The sequence below is a fragment of the Salvelinus alpinus genome, chromosome 2, assembly GCF_045679555.1.
Source record: "Salvelinus alpinus chromosome 2, SLU_Salpinus.1, whole genome shotgun sequence".
NCBI classification, from domain to species: Eukaryota; Metazoa; Chordata; class Actinopteri; order Salmoniformes; family Salmonidae; genus Salvelinus; species Salvelinus alpinus.
In genome coordinates, this window is record NC_092087.1 from 12939258 (window position 1) to 12959051 (window position 19794).

At 43.7% G+C, this 19794-nt stretch overlaps 1 protein-coding gene across 5 annotated transcripts in view; it reads right to left on the bottom strand.

Moving 5' to 3' along the window:
• The window catches only part of LOC139554154 (rho guanine nucleotide exchange factor 3-like), a 95754-nt gene that overhangs the window by 23020 nt on the left and 52940 nt on the right, over positions 1–19794 (bottom strand). Inside the window, exons 1-2 of one of the 5 annotated variants that reach the window (XM_071366992.1) lie at positions 7528–7948; positions 390–462 (exon numbers count right to left, since the gene is read on the bottom strand). The exons of 2 other annotated variants lie outside the window; for them this stretch is intronic. Coding sequence is in view for 1 of the 3 variants with exons in the window: in XM_071366988.1 (XP_071223089.1) it covers positions 7528–7635 (108 nt within the window). In the remaining 2 variants the exon portion in view is untranslated. Of the gene's footprint in view, positions 1–389; positions 463–3549; positions 4641–7527; positions 7950–19794 lie in introns of those variants that run through there. 2 more of the 5 variants (XM_071366991.1, XM_071366988.1) reach the window with 2 other exon arrangements.

Genomic DNA, 19794 nt, shown 5'->3' on the forward strand with positions numbered 1-19794 from the left:
GATAGATAGTACAGAGCTAGTAGAGACTGATCTCTACAGGGCAGATAGATAGTACAGAGCTAGTAGAGACTGATCTCTACAGGGCAGATAGATAGTACAGAGCTAGTAGAGGTATGACGAAAGACATATCAGACTATAGGAGAAGTTACTTCACCTGTTATCTGTTTACCACTTCATCAACTGATTAGATACAATAGTGTATCGCTCTTTCAAACGTTGTCTTCCTTTGTGTGTTTGACCTCATGAACCCTGAATGTCTTTCTTACACTGTCTTTTCCAATGTCTATTTTTCTTTCCTTTCCTTTTATTATATCTTTCGACTTGCACAAACAGACAAATTCAGACACATGGTTTGGTTGTTCTAAAAAAGAACAGATGTATAAACAAACCTTGCATAATTATCTAGGTCTCTCATATGCAAAGCTGCAGGAAGTAGGGGTTCTGAGTGTGCTGCAGCACCCCCTGAAAAATAAGAATAAAAACATGATATTAATACAAATATATTTCACAAAAGAAGTGCACTGAGCTTTTACTAGTCCTGTATTAGCAGACCGATATAGCCGTCTGTAGCGCTGGCAAAATGCCCCCCCTCCCCCACCTTCAAACATCTTCCCGCGGCTATGTCCATATGAAGCCCGAGCTGAGAAAATCTCCTAATAATATCCTTCAACACCTGTTGGAACTGTATATTATGTTCCTATACTGGCCTGATGAAACTGGCCCACGGGAGTTATGTTAATCACATCTGAACATGAGAGCAGCAATACAGCACCACACGCACACGCACACGCACGCCCACACACACACACCGAGAGTGAGACTAGGCCGTGGCGTGGGGCCCACAGCTCAATATGTCCTGATGTTGGTCTGAACATGCCTCCAAGCTGCCTGTCCTGGATTAGAACTAGTAAATCAATGCACATAGTGGTTTTACATATTGGGTAATTACATGGTGGTGGAACACCAGATTTACAACACTGTAACACACTTCATTGTGTACTTGTATCTCTTGTGCTTGTGATAATGCAAATAATTAGGGGGGGAAAATCCAGCAGCAATGAGGAGAAGTGTTTTGTGGCAACTTTCATTTCTTTTTCAAAACAACTTGTCTGTCTATCACGTCAACAAAAAAGCATCGATTCCCAGCGTTAGTGTCACAAAGATCTCACAGAAAAGAGCTGTGTGTGTGTGTGTAGGGGGTGGGGTGGGACTATACCACGCTACAGAAGTGATTTGTTTATAAGCGTCAACATTTATTTTAGATACACTCACCTCCTCATTTTTCACATAAACAAAAGTAAACATTCAACCTTGTTTAGCTGTAGGTCTAGATTTCCTCCCAACTACGCACCGCACCGCTACAACTACTACTCAAATCTGACTCAAACCTCCAGCCACTTTAATCATTCAAAATTGGATGTTATAAATATATCACTAGTCACTTTAAACAATCCCACTTTATATAATGTTTACATACCCTACATTACTCATCTCAGATGTATATACTGTACTCTATACCATCTACTGCATCGTGCCTATGCCGTTCGGACATCGCTCATCCATATATTTATATGTACATATTCTTATTCTGTCCTTTACACTTGTGTGTATAAGGTAGTTGTTGTGAAATTGTTAGATTACTTGTTAGATATTACTGCATGGTCGGAACTAAAAGCACAAGCGTTTCGCTACACACGCATTAACATCTGCTAACCATGTGTATGTGACCAATACATTTTTATTTGATTTACCAAAATTGAAAGAATTATGATGAGAAAATGTGTTAGGTATTTAGGCACTTAAAAATACTTGAATCAGAATTTTTCAGCTGATAAACTTGCTTATTGAAACGTCAATAAAACACAACAAAAAAACAGATTTCAGTCAGGACACCTAGTTCTTCTCGGTCAGGTGAGTCAGTGACTAATAGGTTGGCACTAATCGCAGCTTATGTTCTGTTCATAGTTCATACAATCAGTAAAGCACTGCTTGTGCTGGCTGGACTCCTATCTCCCTGTCACAGACAAAGCTGACATCCTGTCTGGCTGGCAAACTAACGCTATCCAGACGTGGCTGCCAGGTTCCCGGGCCTCGTGGTGCCTATAAACGCTTGTCACTGTAGTGGTACCCTGGATGGTACGACCTTTGAACCTTTAGTTATACGTACATAATTGTACCCTTGCAGTTCGTACCTTAAAAGAGACAATAGTATACCGTAGGGGACAAGATGGTACAGGTACAAAACCATTCCATTGGAAAATGTTTAAAAAAATGCCTTTTTAGGGTAGCACTGTTGAGTGTAAAACATTATTTGCATATTTCCCAGGGTGCCCTGCAAGCAAAATGTTTAGTTACCAGTACCACCCATTACTGTGTTTGCTAGTGACAGAGACATGGTCGTTGCATTCAACGGCTTTCAGTCCTGTAGCCTTTCTGCAAAGTGAGTGCCTAAGAGGATATTTTATCATTGAAATTAAACTCTTTCTGACAATATATTACATATATAAGGCCTTACCTTCACAGTCTAGCTTTACCCAGTGATCTGAAACTTATCGGGCAAATCACATTATGCTGGTTTGCAAAGTGATATGTAATTCCTACAGGAAGCCAGGCAAAGTTTGTATTTTTTTTTTTTTTTAATGACAAGCAACCTGCATTTACAATGACTGCCAAGGTAGGGAAAAGTGATAAAGGAGACTACCTAAACTATCTGAATAAAGTCCCACGTGGCTCAGTTGGTAGTGCACGGCACTTGCAACGTCAAGGTTGTGGGGTCAATTCCCACAGGGGACCACTACAAAGTATGAACATGTATACGCTCACTACTGTATGTTGCTCTAGATAAGAGTGTCTCCTAAAATGTAAGTAACGGGTGCATTAAGTCCAACTACTAACAGATTAGTTTACAAATGTGCTATCTATCTTTGTGTGGCACAAGATAAATCAATGTGTATGCAAAAACACACATATTGAAACAGACAATTCAGAAACTCCAGGTGCAATGGAGAATGCTGGGAAATTGAAAATGATGGATGTGGTTTGAGAGAGTGTCATGATTGTACCTTTATATTAAAAATGTTGGTTACAAAAATGCACCATTAATACTAGACTATCTGCATATGTACCCTAAAAGATACCGAACACTACCATGTGGGGCAATTCCACGATAACAGAGAGATGCTGAGACTCAGATTTTTCACTTTAAAATGTATGTCAAACAAAAACCAATGATTGCAAAGTTAAACAAGCCATACAAATCCATACACAAGGACGACTTCTAACAACTTCCAAAACCGTCATTCTGTTACCAAACTTTGCATCTGCACTGTTCTTCAAATAAATGTATTTTTGTAAAATGTTCAGTGGAAATTGTTAAAAAGTTGAAAGTCGTCCTTGTGCATAGAGTTGTATGGCTTGTTTAACATGGCAATCATTGTTTTTTATTTGAGTCTCAGCATCATTCTGTTACCAAGGAATTGCCCATATGTACCTCTAAAAATATATTATGTCTAAATAGATATTTTTGTACCCGCGGGAACAATACTGTACCTTAACCACACCCTTTTTTTCTGAGAATGTAGTGCCTCCTTGATGACTGACTGGATGACTGATTTCAGCTGGATACCTGTAGAACTCCCACCTCGCCAAATAGAGATTACGGGCATTTCCATGTAAAAGGACCAATGAGAAGTAGATAGGAGCATGTTGAATTGGGTGTCAAATGAAAGCTAAGACTATATTTTTTTCAGAAATTAAGGCATGTATACATTTTAACGATTTTCCATCCTAAAATAATTAGGATCAATCAAAGGCTTTGATTTCTGGTCAAACAGATGGAAAAGGGGTCTTACACAACATATATCAGGAAAAAAATATTGAAAAGGTAAAAGAAATACAACGAAAGACATTAACCTCTCTCCGGTTGGGTTACTGACACATACCATGACGCCTACCCTCTTTTCATTTACTTACAGTAAAGCATCCTCACCTAGTGAGCACCGACCGACATCGGACGTCCATGGACTTTGAAAAGTAGTTCAAATTTGGTCAGTCCGCCCTGGCCGAACCAAATCTGAACCAATCATAGACGTCTATGTTTCAACAGTTTGGACAGCACAGTACAGTAGAGCACAGTAGTGTACACAATTGTACAGTAAAGTAAAGAAAAGTACAGTATATTCATTCCATACTGATGCATTTCTGTATAGTACAGATCAGGGACCCATGATGTAATTCTGTTACTGGATGTAAATCCACTTCACCTTCAATAACCAAAATAAAATGTTCTCAAACTCAAGGTGTGATGTCACAGCTGACACCCCGTTCTTTCTGCCTGCAGACATCTTTCAATCTTCATTCGGAGCAGATACTTAACAGAGTTTTAGGAAAACGCGGTCGTATAAAAAAAACTGAGGGAGATTTTACCGTTACCAAACATTTCATCTGCACAGTTCTTCCAGTAAAAGTTTACATTTTTTATGTGTAAATTATTCAAAGTAGTACTTGTGCATAGATTTGTATGGTTTGTTAAACTTTGAAATAAATGTTTTTTGTTTGGCATACATTTTAAAGTGAAAAATCTGAGTCAAAGCGTAATTCCGTTACTGTGGAATTGCCCTTTCATATCTGAGCATGGCAGCCCCCACTTCCATCCTCACCCCCACCTCCACCCTGCCACCCCACCCCACCTCCATTCCATTGTTATTGGCCGATTAACCTAGCTGAGTCACTGCTGCATCTCTGTCCTGCTCTGTTCTCTAGAGACAAATATATGTTTTATTTCTGATTGTGTGAATAATCTGATGCTGATTGAAAATGTTAAAGTGTGAAAGCAGATCTCCCGATGATTCATTTAAAAATGGATTGTACGTGGGAATTGTGTCATAGAATAAACATTGGTTGTTGTTTTATCTGGGGCGGCTGGTAGCCTAGTGGTTAAGAGTGTTGGGACAATAACTGAAAGGGTTGCTGGTTTGAATCCATGAGCTGACTAGGTGAAAAAGCTGTTGATGTGCCCTTGAGCAAGGCACTTAACCCTATTTGCTCTGGATAAGAGCATCTGCTAAATGACTGAAATGTAAAATTTGTTATTAAGTAACTAAGAACAAATGCTCAATGTAAAGTATCGAAATAAATGGGACTTCTCTTGCAATTTCCAGGTTTGTCAGAAATCTTGTATGTAACATTCAGAATCCTGTTATGACAACCATGAATAAAAGAGTTACAGTATGTAACATTTTTCAACATGAAAGACTACTACCATACTCAGGGTCAGCTAGAGATGTAGCCAGGAAGTACTGGTGGGTCAATAAGTAATATTCCCATGGCCCAGAGTGTGACTTAGAAGGCAGCGAGAGAGAAACACATGTTGTTGAAAGTAATGGTTTTAGAAGATTTAGGTTGGTAACAACAACATGGAAGAACAGGACTGCAGGTAACTGATCCTACAGAGGAAAAAGGCTGTGAGGCTGGGAGGGGACGAGAGCAGCGAGGTGAGGTGGTGACTCACTGGGAAAGCTATAGAAGAGCTGATCTGTGTGTGTGTTAATGATCAGCTACCCCGGACAGATGGCTTGTCTTCCACATTCAACTCTCTTCTCTCCTCCCTTTCCTCACAGTCTTGTCTTTATTTCTTGTGCTTTCCTCCCTCTTCCCAGAACCTTCAGAGTCTGACCAGACACTGTGTGACTCCCATGTCAGAGGCTGCTGACACAGGGCTCCACAGTAGCTTAGCTGTTCTTCTGAGCTTCCTGTTAGAATGAGCAATAGGAACACTCATGTTGTGTGGTGGGGGGTCCCAGTCCCCGTCCCCGTCTCTGCCTCCGACCCAACATTGCCACAGGGGTGTTCTCTCTACTGTTATAAAGGCCAGGGTATTAGTAGTCCTTCCGTGAAAACATGACTGTTCCTCTCTACAGTATTGACCAGAGAGGACTCCTTGACTTTTCAAAGACAAAGACTTGGGGGCAGACAGCTTGAATTAGTACTGTATCGTCATGCTGCATTGACTCATTGTATCAGAGTCAGACCGTCTTTTATACAGGAAGGCACTTAACCCTAATTGCTCCTGTAAGTCGTTCTGGATAAATGACTGTTAAATGACTAAAATGTCAAATGAAACAAACACTTCAGTCAATGTTTCATATGGCCAGAAATGGTAGCATTCACCATCATAATAACACAAGTAGTAATTCAACATCCACCTCGTAATCTGCAGTGTAAATGTGGAATGAGCACATTATGTTCTGTCATAGTACCTGGATTAACACACCAGACAGAATAGACTTTTCCATTCCCAACTTAGTTATTTTATATTATTTTTAATTGGTCCTGGTAGCTAGAATAGAATAGCAGCTTACTCTGACCTAGAGCACTCACTTCAGTCCTATCCCAATAAATCATTCATCCTAACAGCTGTATTCATGAGATGTTGGCTACTGTCCAATGACACGTCGCTGTGACCTCCACACAGCTAGCAAGATCAAACATCTTCCCTGTCACTCTACCATCAATCAGCTGTGAATTGTGAATGTCTAAGCTCTCCAGTTCAACGTCACAACATCGCTATGCTGCTTCTCTTATGTTCTCTGGTGAAACAACAAACCTCCGGCCATAGATGAGAAAGAAACCATTTATTCAAGTCTACGATCGTCATCTTGTAACAGATCCCGTGATGTGTGTGTGATATCTGAAAGGGTGCCGCTCCGTTCTCTTCTCATGCCCCCAAGGTAGTTCATACTGTATATCTGTGAAGAAAGCTTAGCACAGCTTTTGACTGACTCATCTGTGACAGAACAGCTAAAGAGACTTGAATAAAAGGCCACCATGTTCACCAGTACAAAACGCTGAAGGTACAAAACAAAGTAGATGAAATAACTATGTGAAATTGGCTTGGTTAAGTTGAGAAGTTAAAATGAAGAGACAAACCACACCACAGCACAGCAGAGCAAACATCAGCTGTGCAATGCCTGAGACTTCTGCTCTGATGTGAATGGTTTGAACCCTGGTCTTCTACCTGCCGTGACTGTGTTAACCTGCTGAGCTAAAGTCTAGAGTAGACATTAGACAACCGGTCTCAGGTAAAGGTTTTACTCAAGACTCATTTAACTTCCTCAAACTACTGTTGGGTAAACATTTACATAATAGGACCTCAGCAATGTATTTATTTACAAAATAATACTCTATACTTTAAAAGCAATAATAACACTACCAACAATGTGATTCACGTTGAAAATAGTTGCGCAATCATCAGTACAAATGTGGCAGTAAATGTCCTCAAATGCTTCAGCCGATACTATTTTGTCAACATTCCATAAGTGATTGCATTCAACTTTTGCCACATTGTTTTGTTAAATATCCACAACAACCCAGTCTGCACATCACTCACTGTCAGTGTTGCCTCCACTTAGTGCATGCATGCCCAATTTATTTAGAGAAAACTAAATTTGCGGTGCGCAAACTGCAATAAATGAATGCAATTTATGAGAGTTATAATCGCATATTAGACTCCCTATATTATCTACAAACCTCCACTTCTTTAGCCGGATGGATGTTGCTGCTGACTGTCTGCACCTCCGGAGAGCAGTTCGCCCTCTTCACAACGAGGTAATACTGGTAATCCTTGGCCACCACCATGCTGTCACTTTCCCCGGCCAGGGAGCTTGTGAATGCGGCAGGGTAGCTACAGACACGGTCTAGTCTTCCAGCAGCTACTGTGCTCGCCTGGGCTGCTGTGAAAACCGCGACTGCCAGTAAGTAGCGAGAGCCTCTGTTTTAGTAGACAATAATGATCCTGCGGTGCGCTCTCGGCGTGTATTGGTATCTCACGGGAAACGAAAGCGAGTGAACGCGCTGCGCACTGGAGAGAAATACCCCTTCATCACATTCGCCACATTCACCACACATTCGACTTGCAGAATGTGTGCACATTGTGTATTATTAGGGGCAGTTCGAAATGTACTGGGGGGGATAAAATAAAATGCACCCCCATCCCCAGCATTTAACATATGACCCTCCCCTTCAAAAGTAAAAAATGAATTGCACAACCTCCACCCTCATACTTATAGAATTAACTCAAAATAATGTTTGCGACAACAAATAACAAAAACTGTAGCGAGCTTGTGTTTATAAGCGTGGATATTATCATAGGACTACTTGGGAGAATGATGATCCGCCACAGACAGCACATCTCAGAATCATAACTTAAAATACAGCCAGACTGGTCTGCTTCTGTGTCTTTCTAGACCTTAGAAACTGTCGAGAGTATACCAACGACTGATCCAAATGGATCCAAATGGAATGAAATATTCAAATCACATGGCTTTTGTGCGGTTATTCAATGGATATTTTCCATGCAGTTTACAGCCTAGAGTAGAATTCTACTCACTTGAAAACAATTATGCAATGATTTATTGCATTGTGGTGTTGTAGGATAGTCTAGGTAGGATACTGGTGTTGTCCCTAAACAGGATATATAGGGGATATTTTTGAGCTGCGTGTCTCATGTCTTCACTGTTCTTTCATGAACAATGGCACAGCTGGCCTCTGCTTATATTGAACATTGGTGCAGCTTTGAATTATTTTATGTGTGGTATGATACTAGTTAGCCTATTACAGATCTGGACAAACGATCCATCTAGCACTACTGTCACTAAGAATGGTGGTTAGATGGCAGGATAGACAGTCTACACTATATGGACCTGTGGTACAGTTAGTGCGCAGATAAGCGTAGTGCATAAGGGAAGTACCAAAACACATTGATATAGGGGAGGCACATGCACGGAGATCAGGAAATCTGTCAAGGATGGAAGAAATCATGTCGTAAAACCTGCAAAAGTGCGAATGTAAACCAGGGAAAAAATGCACTACCTTCCCCTGTGCTCAAAAACCCCCACACAACGCTCCCCAAAGCAAAGAAAAAAAAGTTTGATAATCCTCCCCTATTTTGGGAACCCCCTCACCCACCAACACAGTGCATTTCAAACTGTCCCTTATTCTTCCTAAAGCACTGCAGGTCCTGTGATTGGCTCATTAAACTTTTATTTTTCTATTGGTACCATTTTAAGTTTCAAGGTCACACGGACAAATACAGTGAAATGCCTTTCTTGCAAACTCAAAACTCAACAATGCAATAATCAATTTGAAACATATCCCCTGTTAGGATAGACTCTCATGCCATGCATACCTCTCCCAACCTTGTTTTAATAACCTCTGTGTGTTCTGTGCGTGTTCTGTGCAGTATGGAAAAGCCATATTATTCTATTTAAAGTTAATCAGAAAAAGCCTTGGAACATAAACCCTGAGTCCTGACTCTGACTGCTCCACCTGGGGTGCATGTTGTGCATGTTGTGTTTTATGATTTGGTCAAATTATAGAAATAAAAGCAGAGAAAGCACTGCCTTTCCTGCTGCTGATCTAGTGGCCTCATGGATGGGTGGAATACTATTACTATTATATTAATGAACATTACTTGAAAAACATTACTTGAAAATCTGGTATTTCTATGTCAAACGGTTTTGTTATATTTCAGTCTTCTTCGATGTATATAAAGTGTGACATTGGGATGCAAACTCAAAATTCACCTCTATATCTGACATGGTGCAGGTGTCTTCTTTTTTTACCCCCATAACCATGTGTGTGAGGTGTATACTTTAGTTTGAAAGTAGATTTATTTAAGACTACCAAGAAACACTGTGTGTGACTCTGATTTAGCCCACTGCTGTAAAAGGTCCATTAAATCCCCAGCAGCTCCCTGTGCACAGTGCAGACTCCTGTTTCAGAAAGCAGAGGTGGGGGGCCTTGCATGTTGTGTTTTATGATTTGTTTAAGTAATAGTGCTCCACAGCAGCGGTTCCCAAATCCAGTTTCAGACCAGCAGGAAATTGATCCCACTTTTAAGAGTCTTTGTTCTGGACGGGCTGAGAAGTTCCTGGCTTTGTGTTTTCCTATAAGACCAGGGATGTGTGTAGGCTAGGGCCTAGGCCAGGGGGAGGAAAGTGTGTTGTGTGTGTATGTGTATGTGTATGTGTATGTGTGTGTGTGTGTGTGTGTGTGTGTGTGTGTGAGCGTGGACCAGCCTAGCCCTTGCCAGTCCTCTCCCCTCACACTCGAGCCAAGCTACTGCCTGGCTGTAAACAAACACTGGCTTTCACATTGTCACTCAGTGAAGTGTCACTCAAACCTAACGGCCCCCTGGCCCGCCCCCTGGCCCGCCCCCTGGCCCGCCCCCTGGCCCGCCCCCTGGCCCGCCCCCTGGTCCGCATGTTTCAAACACTGGAGGCCTTAGTTCCAGTTCTATCCACAGTGCCAACAATCATACAATAGAAAATAGAGTTGGTCTATCCTGACCTGGCTGGGAACTGTATTATAGGTCCAACTAACTCACTAACCCCTGGATTATGTCTGGGTCCAACCTGTTTGTTCCAAGATATATTATAGTTTCCTGTTGTTCAGTAATAAATAAATAGGTCAATGGATATTACAGGTGTACGTTGACTGACACAAATACAAACAGGATATAGGTGATATATGAAAACTAAAACGGAGCCCAACTGAAAGGATACAACCATAATCAAAAGTGATTTTGTATGGTATATGGAAGTGTTCGGTGTGGCTTATGAATGTGTAATGATGTCCTTAGTCCATAAGAGAAATATAACCACCATTATTATTATGTAGATACTCTTCAAATAAAGTATTACGGATACAACTAATATACTATTCATGTCATGCCAATGTATAGTGACCCAGTCGGATCTGCAGTTGTTCTATCTATTGGAAATCCACATGGGGACTTCTAATTAGTGTACTACTATGCTGATAATTTAAAAAACTTTTTTAGTAATTTAGCAGACGCTCAACTTACAAGAGCAATTAGGGTTAAGTGCCTTGCTCAAGGGCACATCGACATATTTTTCACCTAATCAGATCGGGGGTTTGAACCAGCAACCTTGTGGTTACTGGCCCAACCTCTTAACCACAACCATCTGGCAGCAGTTGGCATCACTGTGAGCATGGTGTTGAAGTAAACATCATGAATAAAATAGAATATAACTTTATTTTCCAATCCGAGGATGAACATTTTTCTTGGCATCACCAAACAGGATGAAAAATAAACACCTAGAGAGTAGAACTACATAACGTGCCATGCGACAGTTATGTGACAGTTACAACAACTATGCACGTCAACTTCTCGTCAATCTATTTTTGCGCTACTTTTTGTGTCATTTCTTGCTTATCCATTTTCCAATCTGTGTGTTTAAAAAAATAAACGTATAGACGACGGCCCTATTCTGGTGCACAACCGGATGACAGGAAATTCTGCATCAACACCTAAACATGACACCTCGCAATAGTCTCACCACAGAATGACATCCTTTGTTCTGGTAAAGAGAGATGAGATGAGAGGAGAATGATGAGTGGACAGAAAGATAAACAGTGATGTTTTTTAAATGGGCTGGGGGGGGGGGGTGTTGTGTTTGTATGTGTGTGTGTGTGTGTGTGTGTGTGTGTGTGTGTGTGTGTGTGTGTGTCAGGGTTCAGATGTCAGGACTGCTACGCGGGTCAATGACTCTGTAAAGTCAAAATAGAATCTATCCAGATCCCAGTATCACGTGTGAACTTTCAACTTCAATATGGACAATCACTAAACAAATCAGGTTAGGTCAACACAGCAAATCAATAAATTACATTGAATACATTTTTTTTGTGATTTTAATGTTTGTTGTCATTCATTTATGTGTGATATCTAAGAGACATACGAGATGTATTTTTGTTCCCACTCTTTTCAGGTGCCCCAGGCCCTACGCTGACACACATCTTGTCACGATCGTGTGGAAGAGATTCGGACCAAAACGCAGCATGAGGAAAATAAGCCATCTTCTTTTTATTAATGAAGGCAAAACGAAACAAAAACACTTACAAACTAACCAAAACAATAAACGATCGTGAAGCTAAATAACGCAAGTGCACAGACAAGCAACAAACGTTAAACAAGACAATTCCCCACAACCAACTAAAGCCTATGGCTACCTTAAATATGGCTCCCAATCAGAGACAACAGAAACCAGCTGTCTCTAATTGGGAACCCATTCAGGCAACCATAGACTTTCCTAGACAACTACACACAACATAGACACAGCTAGACAACTATACTAAACATAAAGCCAACTACTCTAAATAAACCCCCTAAACCTTACAATCACCCTGGACACTACAAAACCCACATAAATACCCATGTCACACCCTGACCTAACTAAAATAATAAAGAAAACAAAGAATACTAAGGCCAGGGAGTGACATAGCCCCCCCCTTAAGGTGCGAACTCCGGGCGCACCAGCACAAAGTCTAGGGGAGGGCCTGGGTGGGCATCTGACCACGGTGGTGGCTCAGGCTCAGGGCGAGGTCCCCACCCCACCATAGTCAATCCCAGCTTATATCTCCCCCTACAAATGACCACCCTCATATTACCCCCACTTAATCTTTTGGGTAACATCGACACAAGGGGCAGCACCGGGATAAGGGACAACACCGGGATGAGGGACGGCAGCTCCGGGCTGAGGGACGGCAGCTCCGGGCTGAGGGACGGCAGCTCCGGGCTGAGGGACGGCAGCTCCGGACTGGCTGGCGGATCCTGGCTGGCTGACGGCTCTGGCTGGTCATGGCTGGCTGACGGCTCTGGCTGGTCATGGCTGGCTGACGGCTCTGGCTGGTCATGGCTGGCTGACGGCTCTGGCTGGTCATGGCTGGCTGACGGCTCTGGCTGGTCATGGCTGGCTGACGGCTCTGGCTGGTCATGGCTGGCTGACGGCTCTGGCTGGTCATGGCTGGCTGACGGCTCTGGCTGGTCATGGCTGGCTGACGGCTCTGGCTGGTCATGGCTGGCTGACGGCTCTGGCTGGTCATGGTTGGCTGACGGCTCTGGCTGGTCATGGCTGGCTGACGGCTCTGGCTGGTCATGGCTGGCTGACGGCTCTGGCTGGTCATGGCTCGCGGAAGGCTCTGGCTGGTCATGGCTCGCGGAAGGCTCTAGCGGCTCCTGTCTGGCGGACGGCTCTAGCGGCTCCTGTCTGGCGGACGGCTCTGTAGGCTCATGGCAGACGGGCGGCTTTGCAGGCTCATGGCAGACGGGCGGCTTTGCAGGCTCATGGCAGACGGACAGTTCAGACGGCGTAGGGCAGACGGGCAGTTCAGGCGCCGCTGGGCAGACGGGCAGTTCAGGCGCCGCTGGGCAGACGGGCAGTTCAGGCGCCGCTGGGCAGACGGGCAGTTCAGGCGCCGCTGGGCAGACGGGCAGTTCAGGCGCCGCTGGGCAGACGGGCAGTTCAGGCGCCGCTGGGCAGACGGCAGACTCTGGCCGGCTGAGACGCACTGTAGGCCTGGTGCGTGGTACCGGAACTGGAGGTACCAGGCTGGGGCGGGAAGGTGGCGCCGGAAATACCGGACCGTGCAGGCGTACTGGCTCTCTTGAGCATTGAGCCTGCCCAACCTTACCTGGTTGAATGCTCCCGGTCGCCCGACCAGTGCGGGGAGGTGGAATAACCCGCACCGGGCTATGTAGGCGAACCGGGGAAACCATGCGTAAAGCAGGTGCCATGTATGCCGGCCCGAGAAGACGCACTGGAGACCAGACGCGTTGAGCCGGCCTCATGACACCTGGCTCAATGCCCAATCTAGCCCTACCAGTGCGGGGAGGTGGAATAACCCGCACCGGGCTATGCACACGTACAGGAGACACCCTGCGCTCTACTGCGTAACACGGTGTCTGCCCGTACTCCCGCTCTCCACGGTTAGCCTGGGAAGTGGGCGCAGGTCTCCTACCTGCCCTTGGCCCACTACCTCTTAGCCCCCCCCCAAGAAATTTTTGGGAATTACTCACGGGCTTTTCAGGCTTCCGTGCAAGACGCGTCCCCTCATAACGCCGGTTCCTCTCTCTCTTTTCCTCCGCTCTCCGAGTTGCCTCCAGCTGTTCCCATGGACGGTGATTCACTTTAGCCCATGGTCCTTCTCCGTTAAATATTTGCTCCCAACTCCACAAGTCCTGTATACTTGCCCGTTGCTCGAAATTACGCTGCTTGGTTCTGGATTGGTGCTTGATCCTGTTGTGGTGGGGAATTCTGTCACGATCGTGTGGAAGAGATTCGGACCAAAACGCAGCATGAGGAAAATAAGCCATCTTCTTTTTATTAATGAAGAAGGCAAAACGAAACAAAAACACTTACAAACTAACCAAAACAATAAACGATCGTGAAGCTAAATAACGCAAGTGCACAGACAAGCAACAAACGTTAAACAAGACAATTCCCCACAACCAACTAAAGCCTATGGCTACCTTAAATATGGCTCCCAATCAGAGACAACAGAAACCAGCTGTCTCTAATTGGGAACCCATTCAGGCAACCATAGACTTTCCTAGACAACTACACACAACATAGACACAGCTAGACAACTATACTAAACATAAAGCCAACTACTCTAAATAAACCCCCTAAACCTTACAATCACCCTGGACACTACAAAACCCACATAAATACCCATGTCACACCCTGACCTAACTAAAATAATAAAGAAAACAAAGAATACTAAGGCCAGGGCGTGACACATCTGCCCTCAGCTCATGTGCCTCAGCCCATTCTTATCAAGAAAAGAACATGAATCTTACATTAATGTTGCATTTGTTTTATATACTTATTTTGTTATTTAGAAATTTAGAAATTCCATGTGCCTTAAAAAGAAGAGTGAATAACGGTAATGAATAACGGTAATGAATAGCGGTAATGAATAACGGTAATGAATAGCGGTAATGACGTATGATAATGGCAGTCAGTAGATTAAATAATACATGTTATCCAATAGCTTACCTTGGTCTGAATTAAGAAACATGAGTTACATATTTCAAGACTATTTTTAGCAAGTGATGTTTTTCCCCTTGGTAGCCCTTTCCACTTACGGCCCCCGTCATTCCGTATACGGGTTGAAAATTGACCATTTTGTCATTGACAAGCGCCTAAATTGGAACGCAGTGGCTGTACAGTAACATGCTATACATGACGTCAGAGCTCAGGGTCTCCGCTTCACCCCCTAATTGGGATACTTTTGCACATTTGTTGTTGTCTGAGTGAGGGAAATGCTGTAAGTCAAGAGGAGTCGATGAAAGATGAGACATTGAGGATTATAATAAATAAATAACACCCATCAGTCCAAGTGTTTAAATTGTGCAGCATTAAGCAATAACAATAACGGTCTGGCTGCAGCAGTTGTGATGTGTGTGTAGCATGAATATACAGTGGGGAGAACAAGTATTTGATACACTGCCGATTTTGCAGGTTTTCCTACTTACAAAGCATGTAGAGGTCTGTAATTTTTTATCATAGGTACACTTCAACTATGAGAGACGGAATCTAAAACAAAAATCCAGAAAATCACATTGTATGATTTTTAAGTAATTAATTTGCATTTTATTGCATGACATAAGTATTTGATACATCAGAAAAGCAGAACTTAATATTTGGTAGAGAAACCTTTGTTTGCAATTACAGAGATCATACGTTTCCTGTAGTTCTTGACTAGGTTTGCACACACTGCAGCAGGGATTTTGGCCCACTCCTCCCTACAGATCATCTCCAGATCCTTCAGGTTTCGGGGCTGTCGCTGGGCAATACGGACTTTCAGCTCCCTCCAAAGATTTTCTATTGGGTTCAGGTCTGGAGACTGGCTAGGCCACTCCAGGACCTTGAGATGCTTCTTACGGAGCCACTCCTTAGTTGCCCTGGCTGTGTGTTTTGGGTCGTTGTCATGCTGGAAGACCCAGCCATGACCCATCTTCAATGCTCTTACTGAGGGAAGGAGGTTGTTGGCCAAGATCTCGCGATACATGACCCCATCCATCCTCTCCTCAATACAGTGCAGTCGTCCTGTCCCCTTTGCAGAAAAGCATCCCCAAAGAATGATGTTTCCACCTCCATGCTTCACGGTTGGGATGGTGTTCTTGGGGTTGTACTCATCCTTCTTCTTCCTCCAAACACGGTGAGTGGAGTTTAGACCAAAAAGCTCTATTTTTGTCTCATCAGACCACATGACCTTCTCCCATTCCTCCTCTGGATCATCCAGATGGTCATTGGCAAACTTCAGACGGGCCTGGACATGCGCTGGCTTGAGCAGGGGGACCTTGCGTGCGCTGCAGGATTTTAATCCATGACGGCGTAGTGTGTTACTAATGGTTTTCTTTGAGACTGTGGTCCCAGCTCTCTTCAGGTCATTGACCAGGTCCTGCCGTGTAGTTCTGGGCTGATCCCTCACCTTCCTCATGATCATTGATGCCCCACGAGGTGAGATCTTGCATGGAGCCCCAGACCGAGGGTGATTGACCGTCATCTTGAACTTCTTCCATTTTCTAATAATTGCGCCAACAGTTGTTGCCTTCTCACCAAGCTGCTTGCCTATTGTCCTGTAGCCCATCCCAGCCTTGTGCAGGTCTACAATTCTATCCCTGATGTCCTTACACAGCTCTCTGGTCATGGCCATTGTGGAGAGGTTGGAGTCTGTTTGATTGAGTGTGTGGACAGATGTCTTTTATACTGGTAACGAGTTCAAACAGGTGCAGTTAATACAGGTAATGAGTGGAGAACAGGAGGGCTTCTTAAAGAAAAACTAACAGGTCTGTGAGAGCCGGAATTCTTACTGGTTGGTAGGTGATCAAATACTTACGTCATGCAATAAAATGCAAATGAATTACTTAAAAATCATACAATGTAATTTTCTGGATTTTTGTTTTAGATTCCGTCTCTCACAGTTGAAGTGTACCTATGATAAAAATTACAGACCTCTACATGCTTTGTAAGTAGGAAAACCTGTAAAATCGGCAGTGTATCAAATACTTGTTCTCCCCACTGTATGTGTGTGTGTGTGGGTGTGTGTGGATGAGTGTATATCTGTGTGGGCGGGTGGGTGGGTGTGGATGAGTGTTTATCTGTGTGGGTGAGTGAGTGAGTGCATGTGTGCTAAGGTGCTGAGAGTCAGTGCAGGTGGTCAGTCCAGTTCATGTGTTCAGCAGTCTGATGGCTTGTAGATAGAAACTATCTCTGAGACTGAGTTGGTATCAGACCTGCTGCCCGACGGTAAGGGAGTCATTTACAGTATCAACGTTTATGATCGTTGTGTTAGATCCACAGTTAAAAGATGACATGCGCTATACCCCGGGTTGTCCTGAACACAATGAGCCTGTGTCGAATTGTGAAGAGAATTAGCTGCGGAAGACTCACCTGAATGCACTCATGACTCTATTCTATGGGCAACAAAATTACAATCTGTTTGTCTGAAGTGACTTTTGAAAGCTTAACACTGTAAGATCATATTTTATAACATAGCTAGCCATGTCGGCAATAGAATAAACGTTCAAATTATGCCCACATGGCCCAGATTGCGATTTAAACAGTCATATTTTTGGATTGCTTAAACAACAACAGTAATTATGTGACGTTGGGGACGCAGGACTGTGTTACAAACCAAAAAACTAGAAGTGTCCTTGATTGAGTCCCTCAACGGCACAGCTAGGAGTGCTCAAAAAAAGCACCTTTTAGTTGAAGGCTCTTTCCTTGAGTCATAAAAGTGCGTTGAAATCACTTAGGAACTGTGCACATTTTGGAGAGGTGTGTGGCCACTTGGAGATACCAGTTAGACCTCTCACTCAAACCCTTGTAATAATTTTCTTATCTTGCACCTATTCCAAAATGTCAATGAATATTCTTATTATGTTACTGAATGTATCCGGAGTATTTTCAGACTTAGTTATTGACAAATGCTGTGAAAAGTTCAGTAAATGTAAAATGCACATCAAATCAACAGTGTAATGTTTGGATTCAGTCTTGTGTCAGGTGATCTGTTGTGTCCTCACCTAAGGTCTGATAATTTCCCCACAATCTCTAAAGTGTTTTCTTTCAATTGTTACCATGGTCATACAGTATGTTTTTTTTATAGTTCTTCTGTAAAAAAACATTCACATTCAGCCCTATCCAGATAGTTCAGTCAGTCAGACAGGCAGTCAGTCTTTCAGGCAGTCAGGCAATCAGTCTGTCTGTCAGTCAGTAAGGCAGGGAGTCAGTCAGTCTGTCCTGTCAGTCAGCGACTCAGTCAGTCAGTCAGTCCTTTTCTGTTCTGTCAGTCAGATAGTGAGTCAGTGAGTCAGTCAGTCAGTGAGTTAGTAAGTCAGTCAGTCAGTGAGTCAGTCAATGAGTCAGTCTGTGAGTCAATCAGTGAGTCAGTCAGTGAGTTGACTTCCGGTGCCGAACAGGATGGCTGCCTCGCTTCGCGTTCCTTGGAAAATATGCAGTATTTTGTTTTTCTATGTGTTATTTCTTACATTGGTACCCCGGGTGATCTTAAGTTTCATTACATACAGCCGGGAGGAACTACTGAATATACGATTAACGTCAACTAACCACCCTTCCTACCAGGAATATGACTTTCCCGAAACGGATCCAGTGTCTTGCCTTCCACCCAATACAATGGACCTGATCCCAGCCGGCGAAGCTACACGACGCCGAAAAAGGGGCAAACGTAGCGGTCTCCTGGTCAGGCTTCGGAGACGAGCACATCGCGCTCCACTCCCTAGCATACTACTCGCCAATGTCCAGTCTCTTGAGAATAAGGTCGATGAAATCCGAGCACGGGTAACATTCGAGAGAGACATCAGGGATTGCAACGTGCTCTGCTTCACGGAAACATGGCTAACTGAAAAGACGCTAACGGAGTCGGTGCAGCCAGCTGGTTTCTTCACGCATCGCGCAGACAGAAACATACATCTTTCTGGTAAGAAGAGGGGCGGGGGGGTATGCCTCATGATTAACGAGACGTGGTGTGACCATCATAACAACACTCAGGAACTAAAGTCATTCTGTTCACCTGATCTAGAACTCCTCACAATCAAATGTAGACCGCATTATCTACCAAGGGAATTCACTTCGGTCATAATCACAGCCGTATATATTCCCCCCCAAGCAGACACATCGATGGCCCTGAACGAACTCTATCTGACTCTCTGTAAACTGGAAACCACACACCCTGAGGCTGCATTCATCGTAGCTGGGGATTTTAACAAGGCTAATCTAAAAACAAAACTCCCTAAATTCTATCAGCACATCGATTGTCCGACCAGGGCTGGCAGAACTCTGGACCATTGTTATACTAACTTCCGCGACGCATATAAGGCCCTCCCCCGCCCTCCTTTCGGAAAAGCTGACCACGACTCCATTTTGTTGATTCCAGCCTACAAACAGAAATTAAAACTACAAGCTCCCGCGCTCAGGTCTGTTCAACGCTGGTCCGACCAATCTGAATCCACGCTTCAAGACTGCTTTGATCACGCGGATTGGAATATGTTCCGCACGGCGTCCAACAACAACAATGATGAATATGCAGATTCGGTGAGCGAGTTCATTAGGAAGTGCATTGACGATGTCGTACCCAGAGCAACGATTAAAACATTCCCAAACCAGAAACCGTGGATTAACGGCAGCATTCGCGTGAAACTGAAAGCGCGAACCACTGCTTTTAACCAGGGCAAGGTGACCGGAAACATGACCGAATACACACAGTGTAGCTATTCTCTCCGCAAGGCTATCAAACAGGCTAAGTCCCAGTACAGAGACAAAATTGAATCGCAATTCAACAGCTCAGACACAAGGGGTATGTGGCAGGGTCTACAGTCTATCACGGATTACAAAAAGAAAAGCAGCCCCGTCGCGGATCAGGATGTCTTGCTCCCAGACAGGCTAAATACCTTTTTTGCCCGCTTTGAGG